This window comes from Canis lupus, chromosome 6 (genome assembly GCF_048164855.1).
Source record: "Canis lupus baileyi chromosome 6, mCanLup2.hap1, whole genome shotgun sequence".
Classification (NCBI taxonomy): domain Eukaryota; kingdom Metazoa; phylum Chordata; class Mammalia; order Carnivora; family Canidae; genus Canis; species Canis lupus.
In genome coordinates, this window is record NC_132843.1 from 79,911,220 (window position 1) to 79,933,942 (window position 22,723).

General features: G+C 46.1%; 2 protein-coding genes and 1 pseudogene across 11 annotated transcripts in view; all 3 read left to right on the forward strand.

The window, feature by feature from the left end:
- Positions 1-7,878, forward strand: part of NAV1 (neuron navigator 1) — a 209,923-nt gene extending 202,045 nt beyond the window's left edge. For all 7 annotated transcript variants that reach the window (XM_072831401.1, XM_072831402.1, XM_072831403.1 and 4 more), the window contains one exon: positions 993-7,878. In XM_072831401.1, the coding sequence (XP_072687502.1) occupies positions 993-1,088 (96 nt within the window). In that variant the 3' untranslated portion in view covers positions 1,089-7,878. The remainder of the gene's footprint in view (positions 1-992) is intronic.
- A 1,652-nt stretch (positions 7,879-9,530) lies between these two features.
- Positions 9,531-22,723, forward strand: part of IPO9 (importin 9) — a 41,898-nt gene continuing 28,705 nt past the window's right edge. For all 4 annotated transcript variants that reach the window (XR_012033383.1, XM_072831408.1, XM_072831410.1 and 1 more), the window contains exon 1: positions 9,531-9,749. Coding sequence is in view for 3 of the 4 variants with exons in the window: in XM_072831408.1 (XP_072687509.1) it covers positions 9,587-9,749 (163 nt within the window). In the remaining variant the exon portion in view is untranslated. The remainder of the gene's footprint in view (positions 9,750-22,723) is intronic.
- LOC140634844 (uncharacterized protein C8orf58 pseudogene) lies at positions 18,766-19,779 on the forward strand (annotated as a pseudogene).

Here is a 22,723-nt window from a genome sequence, read left to right on the forward strand (position 1 = left end):
CACTCCCTGCTGTTTGTGCTCTCTCACACACACATAAATATATATATTTTTTAATTATTTTATTTTATTATTTATTTATTCATGACAGATACTCAGAGAGAGAGGCAGAGACACAGGCAGAGGGAGAAGCAGGCTCCATACAGGGAGCCGGATGTGGGACTTGATCCCGGGACTCCAGGATCACCCTGGGCTGAAGGCGGCACTAAACCACTAGGCCACCAGGACTGCCCTATTTTTGTTTTTTTAAAAAAAGATTTTATTTTAACCTAAATATATTTTTTTAAAAAAGAAAAATTCTTCCATTTTAGTCATAATACATTTTAATTTAAATTTTGACTTTGTTAAAAACAGGTGTTACCTGTAGTAAAAAAAAAAAAGCCGTTACACTGGATGACTGTTAATAATCATGTAAATCTGTAAATAGAAGGGTGAAGAGCAGATTCAGGGGAGAACCAGCCAGGGGTCCTTAGCTGAAATGGGGGCTCATAGTCTTGAAGAAGCAAGGGAGTGTGAGAGGTAAAGAGAAGAAGGAAGGAGGTGGATACACTGAAGAGTTTAGAGGTGACCTGAAGCACTAGGCTGTTCCGGCGGGGCGTGGGGGCGGGGGTGGGGAGCGGTGTGCAGGACTGGCTCATGATAACACGGAGTCTGTTCGGTTACGATCTATTTGGAAGGTTGATGGACACAGACGTTCTTATGGCCAGTTCTCACCTCCCGCCCAGCACTAGCCAGGATGCAGAGGCCGTCTTGTTGTGTGGGCGTCCCTCCTGCAACATAGCACGGCGCCTCCCATCGCCGAGACCCTGCCGAGCATCACACCACATGCTTACAGACAGGGTTGAGATAACCATTGCCACCTGCCAACTCTCTGGGCCCTGAATCACTTACAAACCAGGGGTCAGACCGACGATCCACGTGGCTTTAGGTTTCCCGTCTGTGGGCAGGACCCTGAGTCCCGACTCTCATGAATCCACCCTTTTGCCCCTCTTTAGATGGCCATGCTGCTGAAACTTCAAGAAGCTGCCAATTACATTGAGTCTCCAGATCGAGAAACCATCCTGGACCCCAACCTCCAGGCCACGCTTTGAGGGTCCAGCAGTCACTGTCACCCCGGACAGCAGAATGCTGGCATCAGCGACGTTCTCTCCTCCTCTCCCCTCTCTTCTTCCAGAGCACTGGCTCTCTGGCCCAAGAGGACAGGAGAGGGAGGAGGAGGTAAAGGAAGAGAGCAGCTTGTTGGTGCTGCACCCTGAGAACTTCCTAGTAAGGACTGGTGGGGTGGAGTGTGGAAACTTGTGTCCCCTAGATACATTTATTGGCCTCCTCTCATGACTTTGGGGAAAAGATGATTCTGGGTCTTTTTCCTTGATTTCGTGTCTCCATTATAAACTCCTAGGCTTTCTGGGGAGGGGTTCAGAAGACAGCAGAAAACCCTGCAGCAGTCCCTAACCGATTCTCATGAACAGCTCTGGGAGAGACAGCCCTGTGTGGGGGAATCTGAGGGAGGCGGAAGCTCCCCAGAATTTCTCGCAGACCTTTCTGCATTCCGTCACCACTGCCAATAACTCTTCCCCGGAGATCTGGCTGGAGCCCAGAAAAAAGAAGCATGTGGTTTAAAAAATGTTTAAATCAATCTGTAAAAGGTATTTAAAAAAACAAAACAACAACAACAACAAAAAAAAAAAAAACAAAGAAAAAAAGAAAGAAAAGAAAAAAGGAGAAGATGAAGCTGGAGAGAGAGGAAGCAGTTGCCAAGGCAGAGAACGTGCATCCCTGGATAACGTAGGGGACAATGACAAGACGGCTGCCTATCTTGGAAGTCACCAGACCACAACAATAGCATTCCAGCCTTCAGAGAAAGACTGTTGGCTCTGTCTTGTACCCTCTAATTTAACATGCGTGAGAGTCAATAAACCCTACTCTTGTTATTTTTTATTTTCACATTTTGTTTTTCTTTTTTCCCTCCCCCCCCCCCACGTGCCTATTTATTTTCCTTTTCATTATTTCTTCTTCTCCTCCTCCTCCTCCTCCTTCTTCTTCTTTTTTTTTTTTCCATTTCCTCTCATGTCCACAAAATCCTTGGGTTGCTTTTCCTGGGGCTAGTTTGGCTTTTCCACATGGGTTTTCTTCAGAGAATGTGATGCCATCTCATCGGCACTAGCTATCGCCACGGCACTATCTCTGGCGTCCTTGGGACTCAACAGGAGACACGAAGCACTGGCTCAGACAAGAGCAGTAGAAGAACCTTGACTTCCCTTTTGAGAAAGCACACGTTCTGCCTCGGAGCTCGGCTGCCACCCTCCGGTCTGAGCGTCGGTCACCCCATGTTGAGAAAAGATCCACTCTGAGCTCCACCCTGGGCTGGACGAAAACCAGGAAACTGGAAATATTCTTTTGTCTTGTGGCCTGTTTGGCCCTTCACTGCACTATTCTGAATGGCAGCCATTCTGCTCAACAGAATCCAAAATCCGTAGCTGGCCTTTACTATTGGTTTTTGACAAGTAAATATTCCCTTGTAGGAGACTAGACATCCATATGAAATACTCCCAATCAGAATATAAGGCTCAAGGAGTTTGATTTCGTGGCAAAGATTTGCCTTCCAAAGGGATCCATCCTCAGGAAAAGTTGCCCCAAAGGCCTGGCAGTCCACATGCCTTCACTCAGCAAAGACTTACTGAGTACTTCCTGTCTGCCAGCCACCAGGTTTAAAAACAAAACAAAACAAAACAAAGAAGGCAAGACTTGAGTCCTTGTGTTCACAATCTAGTAGGAAATCTTAAGCTCCATTAAGTGCACAGCCCCTGCTTATCTGGACCCTCAGGATCATCTAAGAAATGTAGTCCAAACCCAAGGTGCCACCTAGAAAGAAGCCTTGACTGAGATGTCTAATACTTGGGAGACAGAAGATCTGGGATCCATTAAGATGGACCCTGAGGGACCATGGAACCTTGCTTATCTCAAGTGGACAAGTCCTCTTCCTGCCATTCGTGGAGGCCCCCGTGGGGCGAGATCCAGGCTGAACTACCTGGCAAGGCTGAAGTTTTGGGGCTCTGCGGATCAAGGATATGTGATGAGCCCGGGCCCAAGTGTGTGTCCCTCAGATTCCTATGTAGCACAAGACCTTGTCAGAATCCACAGGCACACACACCTGGACTGTTGTGTCGCACCCAACCAAGGAATACATGCATCTGACTCTTCATATCAGAATCTTTCCATTTAGGTCCAAAAGACGGTCCAGGTTGCTCCCCGAGAAAGCTTCCGCATTCACCTGGAAACTCCCAGGGTTGACCGGCTCCTCTATGCTGGAGACTGTTCATTGCTTTTGCTGCTAAGTCCATGAGCTGTGAAGATCCCCAGCCAACTCAGCTGTAAAATATGCAATTCTGTGGTGGGAAGAGGCTGTTTGTTCAAGGATGGTGCTGACATCACTGCCTTAAGGTCTCTGCTGTGCAGAACAAGGAGGCCCCAGAGCTGGGTGTTCTAACGTGGAAGGAAGGATGGGCCTTCTTTGGACCGAGGCCTCTTCTGAACCCTGTCCTTAGCTCCAGTCCCGTGGCAAGGCTCGGACTTTTAACGCCATCTTGATCGGTGGTCGAGCCTTTAGCTCTCTTCTCTCTGGTGCTGCCCAGCCAGTGCCTTCTATCACGGATGTTACTGGCTACTTGAGAAAAAAGGAAAGGGAACATCCCCTTCCTCCATGCCAACTGCCTCAGACCCCAAAGGGATTCTGGCTTCCTGGTAACCATGGATACCACCGTGAATTTTATTTGGATCCTCAGTGGGTTGATTCTGGAGGCCTCTCGTGATGAATTCTACTATTTCTGGGACCCGCCACCCTCTACTCTGAGTTGACTGCTGCATTTAGACCAGGTCTCTAGTTGCTTTCCTCCAAAAAGCGTGTTCCCATCTAATGAGGTGGCCCTGCAGCCTCAGCTTTCCCTCTGGAGCCTGGGACCCCGTTTACAGTTGCACACTTGGGCCCCGTTGCGGGCATCTGTCGTCTCACCAAGGAATCGTGGTGATGTGGCAACTGCGGAAGGTTGAGTCTCCTCATGGTGCTATAACCCCTTGGGGTGCTCATCCAGACTTCTCTGAAGCAGAAAACCTGAGCTCCCCCTTACTGCCCTCAAGTTAACGGCAAGAGCAAATCCATAGCCTTCTCTCCTACCTACGCACCTGCTTCTTAGTTGAGACTACCGGGATCCCTCCGAAAATGAAAACTAGGTCCTACTGCTAACTTCTCAGCCCCCAGGCACCTTCAGAAGAACCCAGCCTGTGTAGGACTGAGATGTGTGCTCTCCCCTTCCTCTCCAGACTCTCATTCCTCACCAAAGTGGGCTAGCAGATGACACGGTTCAATACCCAACATCAATCTCTGGGGAGAGCCACAACTCCAGGAGAGGTTCCTCCGCAGACTCCCTCTCGTTTCTGGATGAAGACGACCAACACATTTTGTCCAGTGTATGTGTTTCTCAATCCCTGCCTAGGCATTAAAAATAAAATACTAGGTAATTGGAGGCTAATACAGGACCTGATGTCTGTGTGTGTGTCTCTCTCCCTCCCTCCCATTCTCTCTCTCTCTCTCAAGAGCACTTTGCTGTTGCTGTTTCCTAACTTCTGAGGCTTCAGAGTATTTTTTAAAAATCTATGCTTTGTGGCAGCTCTACGGTGCTTACCTCTGTCTTTGTGTGAATCCAACATCTTTTTCATGTAGTCTAACCATTGGGAAGCTAGAGGCTAACAGGGAAGAAAGACTGGCTGTCCCAATGACAGGCCCTACAGTGAAGTCCCTATTGATCGGCATGCTACATTTTGGTCTTGAATTACCAGCCTTCTAACTAATCTATTCAAACACCTTAAGGATTTCAGACAAAATAGTGATTTTTTGTTTCCCCCCTTTCATCTCTGGCTTTTTGGTTCTTCTGGTTTACGAGACTCCCAATGGACCTAATCTCACCGCGTCTCCACCTCTAGCTCCCTGACACCAGGGTCACACTATTCAGAGGGATACCCCCTTCCAATCTCAGAGTAGCTAGTTCCTGTAGTGTTCCGAAAGAGAAGGGAGACAACAGCCTGCTCTTTCTCAGAAACACCTCACATCACCAACTGAGAGGACAACCATATACAGAAACCCTTCGGATCAATGAGATTTGCCAGACTGACAGGGACTTGGTCCTACAAGCCAGCACTAGGAGACCTACGGGAGACTCTAAGGATGTTTCATTGCAGGGTGTTTGGGAAAGGAAGCTGTTCTTGTCCTGATCACACATTTAACACGGGGTTCATGTGCTAAAGATCACCAAATGCAACTCCTCATCGTACCTTTTTTTTTTTCCTTATTTCTGGGCCTTAGTTAAGCGGAAGCTAATAAGCAGATTATAAGTCAACCCCACTGATGGGATGAAATGTGTTTTTCCCAAAGGTTTACTAATGGATATACTAATTTAATGCTGGTATACCCTTGATGACTAGGAACTACTAGCAGGTTCTGGCTGCTGGTGGTTCATGGCTCCACTAAAGAGGCCATAAGTAATAAAATGGTCTTAGGGACATTGTGTTCCCAAAAGGCCAATGCCTGAAAATACTGCCCTTTATACTTGAATCAGCTTTATATATTCATGAGTCCTCAACCAACCTGGTCAGGAATATAGGGGGCCTCCAGCTTGGCTCCCCCTCACCCCCACTGAGGATCCACATGTGGATGTGTGCTCAGCCTGGCCCTGGAAGTAAGCGCTGCCAGCCAGAGACCCTAAGAAACAGAAGGAAACTGGAAGAGGAGGACCCTGATAGAAATCTGGAGGCCGCACAGAGACCGTTACAGTGGAAAATTAAACCTATGTATACGGATCCTCCCAGTTTGATGTTTTGCTTATTTTTCTGAATGATTATGCCATGGAGAATTTTCTGTTGACAAGAGTGGTCATGGAAGTAAGTGGGCCCTTGGTTCCTTGATTCAACTCTTTCATTTCTTAAAATAGTGGTTTTCAAACTATGTTTCCAGACCGGCAGCGTCAGCATCTGGGAACTTGTTAAAATTGAAATTCTCAGGCCCCATCTCAGGCCTACTGGGCTAGTAACTAGGGAGAAGGCCCAGCAATTTGTGTTTTAACAAACACTCTTGGTAATTCTGGCGCACGCTACAGTTTGAAATTCACTTTTTTAAAAGGACAGGCTAGTAGCAGAGTCGCCACACGGAGGGGCTTTAGGACCAAAACCAAGATGGTCCTGGGGTAAAACTCAAGCTATTACATTAGTTTCAGTTCCCTTTTTCGTGCTTCTCTATGGTTCTGTTTTTCCTTTTATTTAAAGGAAAAGGTATGTGTGCCTTTGGGCAGACGTCAGGGGGAATGCTTGGCATCTCTTCTAGTCGAACACAATCTTCAGAGAAAAATCTCCTGGCTCTGAAATTTTTACCTGGGAAACTAATGGGCTGTAGCAGAAGATAGCTGCCGGAGGTCTCTTCCAGACTGCTATTCTGCTGGTTTATTTGTGTCTACGCTAAGCCTTTTTTCTGATTATATAATAGGATGGGAAAAGTCAGAAAATCTCATTTGTATTTCCATGGCAACTTGTTCTCTTAGCAACATCCCCTTTTAGTTGAGTTCTAAAGGGCACTGCTGGGTCTGAGAAACCTGGCCAGAACCTCCTTCCCCAGGGCAGCTGGAGGGCTCCCGTGCCCAGAAAGACCCCTTCTCTGTGTTCTGCTCGGCTCACAGGAGGGACGGAAGCACAATGACTATGCAGGACGGGGGGGCTCATCCTTCCCTTTCCCCACGCCAGGCCTAGGGTACGGAATTACTCAGCCACAGTGATAGAATGGAATCCTTTATAGAAGGGTGAAAAAAAATCTGAGAAGAGCTTCTTATCTTTGCAGATTCACAGATTCTAGCTGATGGGGCCACGGGGTAGAGGAAGCTGCTGACTACGGGCTTTGTTTCCAGTTTGTCAGTCTTCCCTGAGATGGAGCTTGTGGGTAGAGGACAAAGAAATGTGCTAGGACTAGGGCCTCTTGAAATCTAGGACCAAGCACTGGGAGGAGGACCTAAGGCTATTAGAAGACAAGCGTAAAACAAATTGCACTAAATTCACCCCTTCAGTCCCCAGAAGGCTGGTGACAGGCCTTGGGTCATCTCCCAGGGGACCTTCTGGCTCCCAGCCATTCATTCCTCAGAGACTGAAGATGTTGGATAATAAGCCAAGAGCTCCCATACCCCGGCCAGTGTCTGGGCTACTGCTGTGCAAGAACCTCCCACTTAATTGTTTTTGTTACTGTTGTTGGTTTTTGTGTTGTTGTTTTTTTTTTTTTAAAGAACAATTTTTTTTTAAATGAATTCCAACCCCTACTAGATTCCTTTCCTTCCCTCCCCCCACCCACCCCCACCCAGTTTTCAGCAGCACTGTTTATGCGATGGAGTCTGTGTTTCTCAAATGCGTGGCAATCCTCAGGTGGAAAGTGGGTAGGAATTTTTACAACAGGTTTCTTTTTCTTTTTTAATTTATTGGACATAAAGCCCCAAACCAGGATATGTGTGTGTCTGTGTTTTTTTTTTTTTTCCCTCATTGGACCCTCCCCCTCTTTCAATCTACCCCCTTTTATATCTAATGTAGAGAAAGCAAATTTGAATCTGGAAAGCAAACCATTGTATATAGTTGCGGTAACAATCATGAAGAGAGTTGAGTTGTCCCCTCAGTAATTCGTTTTAAGCAAAAATTGGTTGACAATGAAGTCCATGGCAGGCCAGCTGAAGAGGCCTTCCTCCATCACTGCCAGAGGCCCCTCTTATCTGGGCCCTCTGTTCCATCAGGCATGTCTCCTCCCGGCAAGATTCATCTGTTCGATGCCATTTGCGTTTCAATAAAGTTATCTCCTGTATTGTCCACTGGCTCTCTGGTCCCCTCTGTCTGGTTTGTCTCCGTTTATCTTGTGGCCCATTCCTTGATCCGCAAGGTGAGACTGCTTGTCATTTGCCTAACCAAGAGGTAAACCTCATCTGCCTGGAAAATCTTCAGATCCGAAGCAGGAGCGCTGGACCCCTTTGGTCAAGGAAGGCTGGGGGTGGGGGGCTGGGGATCCTACTTGCATGCTGCAGACACAGGATCCTTCGCCAGCCCGGATTTCACAGGGTTCTTGGGTCCTCCGTCCACTGCCACAACGTTTGAAGATCCACCACCCTCTGGACCTTCCTGTTTTCTTCCAGAAGTAAAAGTGAATTAACCCAGGGGGAAAAAAAAAAAAAAAAAGGTGTTCTAATGGAACAAGGAAAGAAGGGAAAGAAGTCCTACTACCCCTACTGTGGAATTTCAAGGTCCGCAAAGCAATCTTTTTTCCCTATGAAATTGTGGTAACGAGACCCACATGTCCTCTAACATGGGAAGTGACCAATGTGCTCAGAGCTCCCTCAAATCCAGGAACCCATCTTTAGGAAGAACAGTCCAATGGGTGACAGCCTCAGAGTACTGTCCACGTAGCAGTCACGGTCTTAGAACTGGGCTAGGGCTTACCATCTGGTGTCCTCTGCCTCTTGGGAATGAGAGTCAGGGTTCCTAGAAACCATTTTAAGGCAGTCAACCTGAACAGCTTGCTAAAAATCACCTGTTCCTCCTGCTGCAGACATCCCATCCCAGCAACAAGCATCCCTCTACTTCTAAAAGTCGTATTTAACAGCCTTGCATTAGTAACCCCTCTGCATAGTCCCCTCCACTTGCTCCAGCACTTGGGAATCTCTTCCATCAGCCTTTTCCTACCACCAGCCCTAGGATGTCCTCTTGCTCCTTCACCGCTTGGACGTCCAGCCTCAATTTCTCCAGGTGGGGAGGAGGGGAGAGAAATGCATACATTGTCAGCGAATGGGGTCCACTCTCAGGCCTTCCCCTGGAGGAAACCCCCTTCCCGATGCCCTGCCCTCTCCCCCCAATTTTGAAGCTGGGCTCCAGCAGGCCGGAAACAGCGCAGGTGACCCTCCCTACTGCCCAGTGCACTGGGATCCTCTCCCCCTACCTTCCAATTCTTTTTTTTTTTTTTTTTTAAGATTCTATTTATTTATTCATGAGAGGCACAGAGAGAGGGAGGCTGGGACCCAGGCCGAGGGAGAAGCAGGCTCCATGCAGGAAGCCCGATGGGGGGGCTCCATCCCGTGACCCCGGGGTCACGCCCTGGGCCGCAGGCAGGTGCTCCACCGCGGAGCGCCCCCCACCCCGGGATCTCCCTTTGAATTCTTCTTGAAGCTGAGATGAGGCTCACTGGAGCCAATTTTTAGTTATTTTTTTCTCCGTGTTTGGTGTGCGGGGTGGGAGGGAGGCCCGCCCTGCCCCGAGGGGCCCCTACAGCTCCTCCCTGCCAACAAGGTGGCTCCTACCTGCGAGGTCCACGAATCGGGCGTCCTCGGTCGCGGCCCCGCTCCGAGGGAGGCCGCCCCGCGCCCACCACAGGGGGCGCTGTCCCCGGAGGCCCAGGCCCGGCCCCGCCCCCTCCGCGCTCCCGCCCGGCCCCGGTGCGCAGGCGCGGCTTCGCGGATTGGCCGCGCGCGGGCGCCGTCGCGCGGCGGCGGGTCCCTGCCGCGGGGCTGGCGGGCTGAAGGCAAGGAAGATGGCGGCGGCGGCGGCGGCTGGCGCGGCCTCCGGGCTGCCGGGTCCCGTGGCGCAAGGGCTGAAGGAGGCGTTGGTGGACACGCTCACCGGGATCCTGTCCCCCGTGCAGGAGGTGCGGGCGGCCGCCGAGGAGCAGATCAAGGTGCTCGAGGTGACGGAGGGTGAGTGAGGCGGGGCCGGCGCGAGGACGGGGCGCCCCCCCACCCCGGGCCGGACTGCCCGCTGCCCGCGGCGCCGGAGCCGGGGGGGGCGGGGGGAGCCCGCGGAGCCCGGGGCGGCGAGGCCCAGCGGGAGGCCGAGGTCCCCCGGGGCGGGGGGGGAGCCTCGCGGCGGGGGCGGGGCCGGGGGGGTCGCGCGGCCCGGGAGGCCTGTCGGGGTTCCGCCCGGGGCGGGGGGCGGGGCCTGGGCCGCCGGGGGTGGAGTCTGCAGGGGGCGGGGCCTGGGGCCGCCGGGGGTGGAGTCTGCAGGGGGCGGGGCCTGAGCCGCCGGGGGGTCGCGTGGCCGGGGAGGCCTGTCGGGGTTCCACCCGGGGCTGGGGGCGGGGGTGGAGCCTCGCGGGGGGCGGGGCCTGGGGCCGCGGGGGTGGAGCCTAGCGGGGGGGGCGGGGCCTGGAGGCCCCCGTGGGGTCGCGTGGCCAGACAGCCCTGTCGGGGTCCCGCCCGGGCAGGGGTGGAGCCTCGCGGGGGGGGGCGGGGGGGGTTCGGCCGCTCTGCGGTCCGCGCCCGCGAGCTGCTGCCCCGGCGGGAGGGTCGGGGCCGAGCGCGCGCCCCGCTGGTTCCCGCCGCCGCCCCGCCTCCCCAGGCCTCTCCACGCCTCCGCAGAAGCCGCCTTCAGTGCACGTGCGCCTGGCTCGCCTTCCTGGCCGCGCTCCCCGTTCATTATCGGGACGACCTGCGCTGAGTAAATGCCCCCTCCCCCGCCTCCCCTCCGTGTGCATTTCCGTTCGGAGGAGCTGATCGTCCTTTGTCTTTGAGTCTTTGTCCCTCGCACCCCTGCTCCACGCTCTAAACGGTGGAGGAAAAATGGGGGACTGTTGGTTTCAGACGGCCGGTCGGTTCCCCGCTGCGCGGCCTCCGACCGGACCGCGCTCAGCCAGTTCACAAAGAACGATTTGATCCTAAAACAGGAGGGAAAAATCCTCTCGGTCTCTACGCGGGGCGTCTGCCCGGCCTGTCCTGCTTCCCCAGGACCTCCCCCGGCTCGGCCGCGCTCGCAGACCCCTTCCCAGGCGGGAAATTCCCCGTGCGCTGCCCGGCCGCGCTCAGAACCTTGGGCTCGCGCCCCCCGAGCTGGCCTTGGGGCTTTTCTTTCCCCTTCCATTACACGACAGGGCTGCTGAATGTGCATTTCCTTCTGTCGGAAACACGTTGAGATTTGGGATACAACAGGTTAAGGACCGTTTTGAAGGCCTGATTATGATCGTCATTGTTCCATAAAATGTCAGACTCTACAATAGGGGCAAACCTCTGGTTAGAAGAAAGCTTTTTGAGAGCCACGCATAGATTGATGCAGTTATTAGTCTCCTAGGTAGAATTTTTTTTTTTTTATTTCCATTGTCTCTGCCTCCCTTGGATGTGAAGGAGGAAGAGTGACAAAGCAAAGGCTCCTCATTTCATTCAAGTTACTCCTTGAATGAAGTTGAGGGTCTGATGCCTTCTCTGAATGACACCCGGATCTCCCGGTGCCCGATGTATGTCTGGCACCTCCCTACAAAAGGTGAACCTTGGTGCACATTCTAACTGTCCAGTAACAGGTCCACTTGGGCCCTGGTCCCTTCTCCAGCCTGTGCCTTGGTCTCATCTGCATAGCCTATTACTGTATAAACTCCTTAGGATCTTTTTGAAATTCAAGCCTCTAGCTCCCTTTATCTGTTGGGGGTCTTGAAATCTAAAATTAAAACAGAAATGCAGAATTTTGCATTTGATTTAGGCCACTGATGGGAATAGACTGAAAGGCACCACCTTAACTGACTGGTAATGCGCCATCAGGCATGCTGTGCAGCAAGGAAGGACTAATATAGTGACCGGATATTGGTGGCCTCTAGTACTCAGGCAAGGACTCATGGGGTTAGGATGTGATGCACAGAGTTAGACCAGGTCTCTAGAGTTGATTACCGTGCTTTGGACCCTTTGGAGGCAATTTGTGTATTTAAGTAGGCCACTCCTTATGTTTATTTTAAAACCATAAAAATTCACCCCTTTCAATAACCTCTTTTTAGATGGAGGGTGATGAGCCATTCCTCAGATATAATACCTTGCTTCTCTCCCTGCCTCTTTTTACGGCCTTTACCAAGTTATTTTTTGCCATTGGGTCCAGAGTACCTCCTGTCTTATATACTGCCTGCATCTCAAATGGCTCCTTAACATGGTCACTAGTTTCTTTTCTACTACCCATTGCTTGCCTTTACCTGAAAATACAGGCACCTCGCTTCCCGGCCAGCAGTTAGCCAACTGTCTGTCCTGGTAAAACTAGTAGGATGCTGCTCTTCCTGTTATATTACAACACCCTGCAGGCCAAAGTAGGAACCATTCTTGTAAATGAATGAGCAAACTATTGGCTGCTCCTTTGGAGTTGCTTTACATTCCAGTTTTATCCTAGTGGAAGAACCTTGCTTTCCTGCCCTAGGAAACACACTTCCTTAAAACTTGAAGTAAATGAGAAATCTGAGGGTTGGTGTCTGTTACTATCTGTATTCTGGTCATCTTTTGATTTTTTTTGGCTCCGTGGAGCCCAGTGTTAGGTGACAACCAAATCTAACTGTTTCTAGTCCCTCTGTCCCCTCAAATAACCGCGCTGTCTTTGTGAGTCATTTATTATTGCCTCACATGGGAGAGTGGTCCCAGTTAATCTTTAACCAGTCTGCTCCCTTTGCCAAACAGGTGTACCACCTTCCTTGGTTGCCAGGTGATGACTCTTAATCCTGGAGCTTAAGTGGAAGAATTTCTAATTTTGAGGGAAGGGACACAAATCTGTATTTGTTAACTTTTGTTAAGTGGACCGACAAGAGAGGTTGACATGCTCCGACCAGATTCTTAGGAAGCTGAGATTTTAAGAAGTATCCTAGAAAATGTGAGGTTGCTGGAGCCCAGAGTACATTCTGGTCATTTAGTCTGCCAACTGACATTTTCCGAGAAATAATTAGTTACCATGTTTTCCAGAATGGGAGCCTATTCTTATGTCTCCGCCAAGGAAGTGTATATATGTGAGAGATCCATCTCTGATAGTGGGTTGATGTCAAAAGGATCAAGATAACATCAGCTTGGTATCCTGGAATGATTTTTCTGAATTCTTGTGCTTTCTGTTTTTCCTAGTCCCTTGGAATATGAGGGAAACCCAGCAAACCTTTCTGAATAGAAACCCTATTTAACATGGTTAATTAGAGAAGGAGATGGTGCCACAAACCATCTTCTTCAGACACACTCACTTCTGGAATTGAGAAGCGTATTACTTGAAAGTTTGGAAGTTCCTCTGCTATTACAGTATTCTAGCAGATAACTGGTACCCTTTCTTTTTTCTTAGGAAGATTGAGATTTTGAGTTTGATCAGCAGAGTTTGCAGGAATTTAGTTCTGCATCAACAGTAAAAATAAAACTCTTTTGATCTGTTAGAGCATTCTTCTAATCCTTATTTAATAGGAAAGGTCATATCAAGCATTTTCTAAACATAGTAATTTAAAAAGATTGGAAGGGTTGTGAACTGCCAGAGATCTCTTACATTAAAGTCTAATGTTGGTCTACTGAGCTTTTCTTTTTTGTCTTACTTACAATAAGATCATGACTTTTGAGAAATGCTCAAAGCTCTTTATTTTTGGTGTATTTATGCTCTTTTATATCTTAGAATGAAAGTTTTCCTTCTTTTCCTTCTCACTCTACTTTCCTTTAAATGCAGCATCACCCAAGTGGTAGAATGAGTTGCTTTCATTCATAAGCTCTAATTCTCCAGGCCAGCAGAGCAGACTTTCTTATATAACCAAATTTAGACCCTAGGTCATTTTCTTCTCTTATTTCTTTTTGTCTATTAGAAGCGAAGACATTTTTCCCCACCATTTGGCTTTGGCTTAGTTTTTTCTGTCTTATTCCCAGCAGATACATCACATAAAACTTTTTTTTTCCTTCCATCACCCATTATATTGAACTGGGGAGGGGGGGTTGTTATCTCTCCCTCACTTTTCCTGGCATTCAGATGCTGCCCAGATATCTATGTTGATTCCCCCATCTTAGATGCCTAGAGAGATGATCCTGCTAGCTGGAAGTTTGCTTTCTGGTTCTCATGGGCACTTTTCTGGCTCTCTTACAGTATAGCGTAAGCACTGTCACCTGCGAAGGGAGCCCCTCAAGGATCCAGACGCACTCCTGGGCATGTGGCGGGCACTGAGCCGAGCGGAAGGCGGCCACGCTCGGAAAAAGGCCAGTGGTGGAGTTTTCTTTTTCTTTTCAGCTGTGGTTTTGTGGTGCTTACCAACCCCCATGAGAAAAGGGGAGCTCCTCCAGAGCTCTACTCAGAACTACCTCCTTTCCCGACCAAACCCTATTCACAGTTCTTCCTTGTAGTAGCTTCCCCGACTATCAAAGCACTACCAAGTCTCATGTCTCTCTGGTGGACCCTTAAGACCAGTAGCATATGTTTCTTAACTTATCCTTTATCCTCCATGCTCTCCTTTGGATCTTCCCTTCTAAGCCAAGTTTTAGACAGATAGTGTTTTTGTCTGGTGGGGTGAAAGGATAATGAGAGAGCAGAGCAAAAGACTAAAACATCAGAGAATGAGTTAAGGAAGGAAGGCAAAAGCTGTCTTAGAAAGGAAGTCAGAGGATACCATTTTGGTCTGGATAAAAGTACTCAAGAACCTACAATGAGGGTGAAAACCCGATTGACAGAATGGGTCTATCTTCATCTTGGGAAGGAACCAGAGAAATAAAATCTAACAAAAATGGCATTAGAAAGCTAACTTCGTTCAACTCATTTGAATGGTCCCCCTTCAGCTCAATTGATTGTAGATTGAATCTTAATTAATCTGAATTGTCTCTCCGAAGAAAGACAAAATAAAACAGCTGTGTGTATTTCTGTCTCTTGTACTTTTCTGCCTTAATCATCCCAAAGCAAATTATTCAGCTGTTCTTTCTAATGCTTTCTAAAGAAATTCTGTTAAAGATACCAATCAGCAGAACTGGAAATCCCCCTAAAGTACCTTTTCCTTACAGATACACTTAGTTGTATTTCTTCAAAAAATATATGGTCTCTGTTAAGTAAGTATCTAAATAGAATTTTTACTACTCTGAAATCAGCACTGGATAGGAACAGTCGTGTTGATGGCTTAAAACAAGTCAGGAAAGTTGAGGATTTCTTTCTGGCTTTTCCTCCTGTACCTTAGTTTTAAAGCACAGCGATCACCACACCACCACTATTACTCCTTGTAAACAATTCTTCATATAGCTTTTAAATAAAGTTTTATGGTATAAAACTCTTCTGTGGTGACTGATATCCCTGTGTTTCTAAAGCGTATATAGTCTAGGCAGAAGAAACTAGATTAAATAAATAATAATTGAATTTTCCCTTATATCCTCTTATAACCTGATGCTAGTGAGTTCTTGGTCTTTGAAATTTTGGGATTTCCAAACTAGAGCTGATCGCGTGGCCACTGTTTTTGAAATTGTGGGAGACTGTAGGAAAGAAGATCTGTTGTTTATCCAGTCTGTTCAAAATTTATCTTTAGTTAATAGTGATTATATTCTTTGAAGATATTCTTTCCCATTAATGCTTTTGAGCAGAGTCATAGTACTTGAACTTTCAAGCTTCTTCTTTCCTATGTGTAGGAAATAAACTTCCAGAGAAATGTATCTTTTAATGCTTTTTGTAGGTACAGGTCCCCTAGTTGACTTAGGTTCCTGGGCCCTACATGGATCTTAATCTGATAACCTCTTATTCTCACCATCCCTTGCGATCTCAGTAATGTATGAAGCAAAGTGATTAGTGGACACGGGGGTGTGATCTTTGATGATCTCAATACCAGACAAGATTAGGTTAAAGCTTGTGTTAGAGCATAGCAGTTTCTTTTCCCTTGTGAGCCTTAGTTTTGTCCTACAACTATAACAGTATCTGCTTTCACTGGAAAGGTAATTATTCAGATTTGTTTAAGCTTTATAGTCTTGCCTCAAGTTTCAAGCCTTCTCAAATACTCTGGTTTTTATTTTTTTTATTTATTTATTTTTTTACTCTGTTTTTTTTTTTTTTTTAAACTTTTATTTATTTATGATAGTCACAGAGAGAGAGAGAGAGAGAGAGGCAGAGACACAGGCAGAGGGAGAAGCAGGCTCCATGCACCGGAAGCCAGACGTGGGATTCGATCCTGGATCCCCAGGATCGCGCCCTGGGCCAAAGGCAGGCGCTAAACCGCTGCGCCACCCAGGGATCCCTTTACTCTGGTTTTTATACCTCAGTATCTTTTTCGCTTTGTATGATTAAAAATTTTGTTCATCCTGATCCCAATTTAGCTTGTTTATAATAATCATCGAAGAGTTGTGCTCTTGCCAAGAACATTAAGACCCATATCACAGTGGTCCTTGCAAAAATTGAAATAAGTACTTTAAAATACTATATGGCCCATGTAATTTATGAATATGTATAGATCATTTTGAAGGATGTCACATAATTGTCACAGAATTGGTTGACTATATCCAAGGAAGCTAAACTTGGGTGAACAGTGACTTCTAAACAGACTTGGTTGGGGCTGTAAAGTTAACATCTAACATCACACCTAAGTATCTGAAGTCAAAGGAAATGGGAGTGGGTACCTTTACCAGTGCTCTTTGTCCTTTAATTGAGTTTCACGCATGCATTTTAGGGAGGTTTTTTTTTTTTTTCCATTAAACTTGAACATTGGTTGATATTCAAGAAGTCTTCCAGAATTCTATCTGATTCCATGTGTTTTAGTCCATTCTGAATGTTGACCTCTATATCTTTGAGTTATAGACACCTACTCTTTTTTTCTGTTATAAATAAGTTCCACAGACTTACCAAAGTCTGGACTAGCCAAACTAATCCTAAGAATTAGAATGAATTTCAGTATTTTTCGAGGTAATTCTATAGGTTTAAAGTGTTAGTACTTGTGATTTAATCACTTAACTAAATGCTTTAGAAAGAACATGACTTCTTTTGTGGTGCTCTTGCAAAAATTCTTCTCTCCCAAGTGAGAAGATAGGTGCCATAGGATTGTATCAAAAACCGCAGTTTAGGGACACTTGAATGGCTCAGTTGGTTAAGAGTCCCAACTCTTGATTTTGGCTCAGTTCATGATCTCATGGCTTATGAAAATGAGCCCCATATGGGGCTTCCTATTCGGCAGGGAGTCTGCTTGGGATTCTCTCCCTCTCCCTTTCCCTTGCCCCCTGCTAGTTCTCTCTCTCTCTCTCTCTCTCTCAATAAATAAATAATAAATTTTAAAAATTTGGAAAAAAAACTGCAGCTTAAAATAAGGGTATAATAAGAATGAGCAAAAATCTAAGGATTCAGCGGGGCACCTGGGTGGCTCAGTGGTCGAGCGTCTACCTTCATCTGCCTTTGGCTCAGGTCATGATCCCAGGGTCCTGTGATCTAGTCCCACATCGGGCTCCATGAGAAGAGCCTGCTTCTCCCTCTGCCTGTGTCTCTGCCTCTCTCTGTGTCTCTCTCATGAATAAATAAAGCAAAATCTTAAAATCTAAGGATTTGATAAAGAGGCAGGGTATAAAATGCAAAAATCAATAGCCTTCATATACACAAACAAAAGGTTAGAGGACACAATGGTGGTTTTTAAAAAAATCCATTTACAATAGCAACTAAGAAGATTAAATACTTAGGGATAAAATTAACAGGAAATGTACAAGAACCTATTGGGGGAAACTATTTTAACATTCCTGAAAGACTTAAAAAACTTGACTTGAACATAACTGCTTAATGGGAATGGGTTTTATTTTAGGATGATGGAGATGTTTTGGAATTAGGTAGTGTGGCTGGTTGCACAGCATTGTGAATATACTAAATGCTACTGAATTTTTCATTATAAAATGGTTAATTTTATATCAATTGAAAAATTATCTTTCAGAAATATGTATTAAAGTATTTGTAGGAAAATGGGGGAAAAAGTAGAACTTGAACAAATGGAAAGACGTATGCTATCCTTGTGTAGAACGACTCAATGTTCTAGACGAATACACAGGTTGATTCTAAATTTCATAGAAAAACAAACATGAAAGAATACCTCCAAAAACACTGAAAAGGAAAATTTTGAGGAGGGACTAGTTCTCCCAGACATTAAAACATTATATAAAGCCTCTATAATGTAAACAAACATCATGGCACTGAGGTGTGAATACACAAAAGGACTGAAATAGAATAGAAATACACACAAGTACCTATGGAAATTTAGTATAGGTAAGGGTGGCATCTCAAATCATTGGGGTAAAGATGGACTTTTTTTTAAATTTATTTATTTTTAAAGATTGTATTTATTTATTCATGAGAGACCCAGAGAGAGAGGCAGAGACACAGGCAGAGGGAGAGGCAGGCTCCACACAGGGAGCCCAATGTAGGACTGAATCCCAGGACCCCGGGGTCACGACTGGAGCCGAAGGCAGACGCTCGACTGCCGAGCCACCTGGGCGTCCCAGATGGACCTTTTAATAAAGGGTACTGAGACAACCAGGTAGCTTTTTGAAATTAGATCAGTATCTCACACCATAGAAAAAATAAACTCCAAATCGATTAGGAATCTAAATATTTAAAAAATGAAAGCATGTAAGTTCTAGACGATATGGATGAATTTTTCTTTAACTTTGGCATTAAGGAAAGGCTTTCTGACTGGCAGAAATCAAAGGCAATAAAATATTGATAAATTTAACTACATAAAATGCTTTTCATTTGTATGACAAAAAAGCACTATATAGAAAGTCAAAAGACCGCTTAAAAACGGGGAGAGATTTTTCACAACATGTGCACAGACAAAAGGATAATATTCTTAGTATATAAAGAACTCATAAAATTGAGGGCTCTGAAAAGAAAATTAGGGGCTGTGTTTCCCTATCTTTATCTGGGAAAGAAAAAATGACGTGGAGGTGCTGTCTAGGAGGATGGGTTAGGAGAGAACAACCCAGACAACCTATGGCTCACAGGGAAGGGCTTGGCCAAAAATCAAGGTGTTAAGAGATGGCAGATGGGGTTGGTGAGGACCTGGCATGCAGCTATATAGTACCTGGAGTCAGTAGCACCTAAAGATGGATCCTGGATGCTGCCCAAGGTTGCTTACTGGACTCCTGGAAGAGGGGTGGCAAGCTGAGAGGTCTCAGGACGCAGGAAACACTTCTTAAACTGGCCTCCCAGGAATCCGGAGTAGAGGTGGTAGTTGGAGAAGCCCCCTGGCCACCTCACTGGGCCTTTCTCAGGACTCTCTGGACTTTGATCCCAGAGGGAACCCCAAGCCCGACCCTTGCTGCCATGGAATCCTGCCCACCCTAGGCAGGCTCTTGGCCAGGTGTAAGCTGGAGCGGGTGCTGGAGCAGTCCCACCAGCTCCCAGCTTCCCCTACCAGCATGTCACAACACCACCATTCCCCAAAAAGGAGAGCAAGGTTACAGGAGGCCACTGAGGTGGAAATTGACCTGGAAGAAGCAGAGGTGTTGGGATTCCTGGGACCTAAACTAGGCCTTTCTCCCAGGGCAGGGTCTCTGCCACCTAGAACAGCTATGCTTAGTGCTGGAGCAGATGGCAAGGCTCCAGCACCTCTGCTTGCAGCTGCAGACCCAGAGGCCGCCCGGGGATCCTGAAGCGGAGTGGGAGAAGGAGCCAGCCTTGACCGCTTCACCTCCACCTTTTCGTCCCCTAGGCAGTGAGGTGCACAGACTGCTCAGCCACACACAGGAGATAGTCTCACCCCTAAAGATAGGGGAGCCTAGTGCCAACCCTCACAGGCTGTTAGAGACCCCAGCCGAACCAGCTTACATCTTTCCATCCTTCCATGGACACAAGCAAGATCTCTCCCACTGGAACAAGGTCAAGGTCCTGCTCAACTGGATCTATTGGAGGAACCTGAGATACTTTGAGCCCCCTGCCCCTCCTGATGGTCCTGCCCCAAGGATTGAGTCAAGTGGTACCCCTAAAAGACATCCATGCCAGCCCTTCTGGAAGGCCTTTATGCCATTATTTGTAGTTAAGAAGCAATGAGCAGAAACCTTTCTGTATGCTGAGACCTAGTGCAGGGACATGACCTTGGGTGGAGGGGTGTGCAGTGAAGTCTTCCCCACCCTTTGCCCTGTTGCTGCTTCAGGGCACTGCCAGGAACAGCTGCTAATACTCACCCTTCTCTCTGAAGAGAGAGCTAGATATTTTTCCTCTGGGCAGCCTGGCAGAGGAGCCCTGGTTCCCTGAGCCCCAAGGTATGGCAGCCCCTGGGCTCTTTGTTGGTTTCCAGAAATCCCTGGGCCTAGACAGTATGAACTAACTTATTTATCTGGAGTCCATGAAGCATGTTTGGCATGATCTTTTGAGGCCTGGCATGTCATGTCACTAATGTGTATTTATGCAAAATGACACGTGTATCTCTGTGAGTCTGTCACTTGTGGACTGTTCGGATCCAACCATCTTTTCTGAATCGTGTACTCAGAGGGTTGGTCTTCTTGGTGAGGTAACCAGAAGGATGGAATTGACCTTCATTCCTTAGAGGGCAGTTACTGATTTAGAGTCCTGCTTTCCTCCTCATACCTTTATGGGCAGCCCCAGAACAGAGAAGGGTACTTACTATCTTAAGTGTCTCTGTATGGAGTCTTGCCTATGGAGCAAAGCCCCTGAAAACCAGACCTGGAATGGAAGGGTCAGGGACAACATGGAGAATAGTAGAGCAAGCCGCAAGGTCTGTCTTCAGCAGCTTTGGTCTCTAATAGCCTTTACATGTCAGAGCTGGAACGAGGGACTCATATTAGCTTTTAGACTTTGACAAAATCCCTTCACTTTTCTGAGCCATAGCTTCCTATTTAATCTTCCAAATGGTTTAATGATACCTGCCCTACCTACCTCACAGTCTTATTATGAAGATAAAACAAGATTAAACTGGAGAAAAAAAAGGGGGAGGAACAAAGGACCAAAAAATTAGTGGAAATATAGGAGGGAGACATGGACAAATCACACACACACCTTCAAAAAACACTCGGACGTACAAAAAAAGTTTAAAGTGATTAGAGAAATACAAATTAAGATATCAAGATACCATTTCTTATCTATCAAACTGACAAAATTTTTAAATTATAATACCATATTTTGTTGGTGAGGCTGTGGAGAAACACTCCTAACATTGCTAGTGGGAATGCATATTGATACAGTTCTTCTGAAGGAGAATTGGCCATTCCTAACAACACTACATATGCACTTAATTTTGACCCAGCAGACCCACTTCTGGGCATCTACTCTGAAGGGACACCTTCAACAATATGAATATATATATTGCACAGCATTGTTTATTGCAGTGTTTATAAAAGAATATTGGAAGCAATCTAACTGCCTATGTAATATATATGAGATATATATATAGATATATATAGATATATATATAGAGATATATATATATAGATATATATATATAAAAGAGTGTTTGAAAAAAGTACATTTATGCAATGGTATATTATGCAACTATAAAAAATAAAAGAGAGGAATCTCCAAACTGATCGGAATGAATTCCAGAATATGTTAATTGAAAAAAAAAAACCTGCGAAAAAGCACAGTATAAAGCTGTTCATATAAACAAGAAGACGTAAGAAAATACACATGTATCTGCACATTTATGCAAAAGATATACAGGAAAGATAGATCAGAAACTAATCAGTGACCTACGTGGAGTGAGTGGGGAAAGGGTGGAAAGAAGTTAATAGGAATGAAGGTGGAGCAGAGCTCTTAGAACATTCCATTTTGTGTAGCTTTGACTGAAAATCATAGTGATACCCCCCCCAAATAAATAATTAAAATGAGACAGTGGAGGGGGCCCAAAATGGAAGTAGTAACATAAACCTAACTGCATTGCAAACGAATAACATGGCTACTATGTTAGAAAAGAATTAACCTAATAAGTAACTTTGGAAAATAGTATTTTGACTTTATATTGTAACATTAAAGTAAAAAAAAAAAAAACTATATATAAGTTAATGTATCTTTTTCACAAGAGTATGGGTTAATAGTTCTATAATTAGTTTACATGTATACTAGACGGTTAGTTTCAGCTCCGGTTGGTTGTGATCTTGGTGGGTCATGATCTCAGGGTGGTGAGATAAGCCCCACGTTGGCTCTGTGCTTAGCACAGAGCCTGGTTGGAGTTTCTTTCTCCCTCTCTCTCTCTGCCCCTCTCCACTGCGTGCTTGCACATGCACATGCTCTCTCTCTAAAATAAAACCTTTTTTTTAAAAATGAGATTTATCAATGTTGGAGAAAAAGCTTCATCGGGAAAAAAGGAAAAGTAGAATGAACTTTGAAGCATTAGACTGGCATCTGAGGTGGCAATATATGGATGGATGGATGGATGGATGGATGGATGTTAGGTATACGTTCATCTACATACAGATATTTCCGTGTGCCATTCTCTGAGAAGTCTTAGTTGCAGTGATACCTCAGTAACAAATGAGCACACCTAGCATCCAGATCTTGGTTTTGAAATAGCATTCCCCAATAAAATAAGAAGCAGGGATCCTTGGAGGAAAAGATGATTCCGGGGCTTAGGCAGGGAAAATGCAAGATAAGCCTAGAGTATCTTGTGATACCAGAAGAAAAGGCAATGCTGTAAAAAGGATAGAAGTGTATAGAAGTATATAGGAGCCAAATGAAAGGAGTGCCAATGGCCAAAGTAGAACAATTTGGGAAATAAATGATGATAGTATTGATTTAAAACTGTAGAATAAAATAAACATGAGTCTACACTGGTGTAAAGAAATAATTGGATAAAGAAAGGAGAAGGAACAGTTCATTAGAAAAGAATTGCAGTAAAAGTAAAGACACTAAAAGAAATACAAAAGCACCATTAGGCAAGCAACACAGTAATCATTGTAGACAGGATTTCTTTTTTTTTTTTTTTTTTTTTTTTTTTTTGTAGACAGGATTTCAAGTGGGTACTAAAATCAAAGTGTCAGGG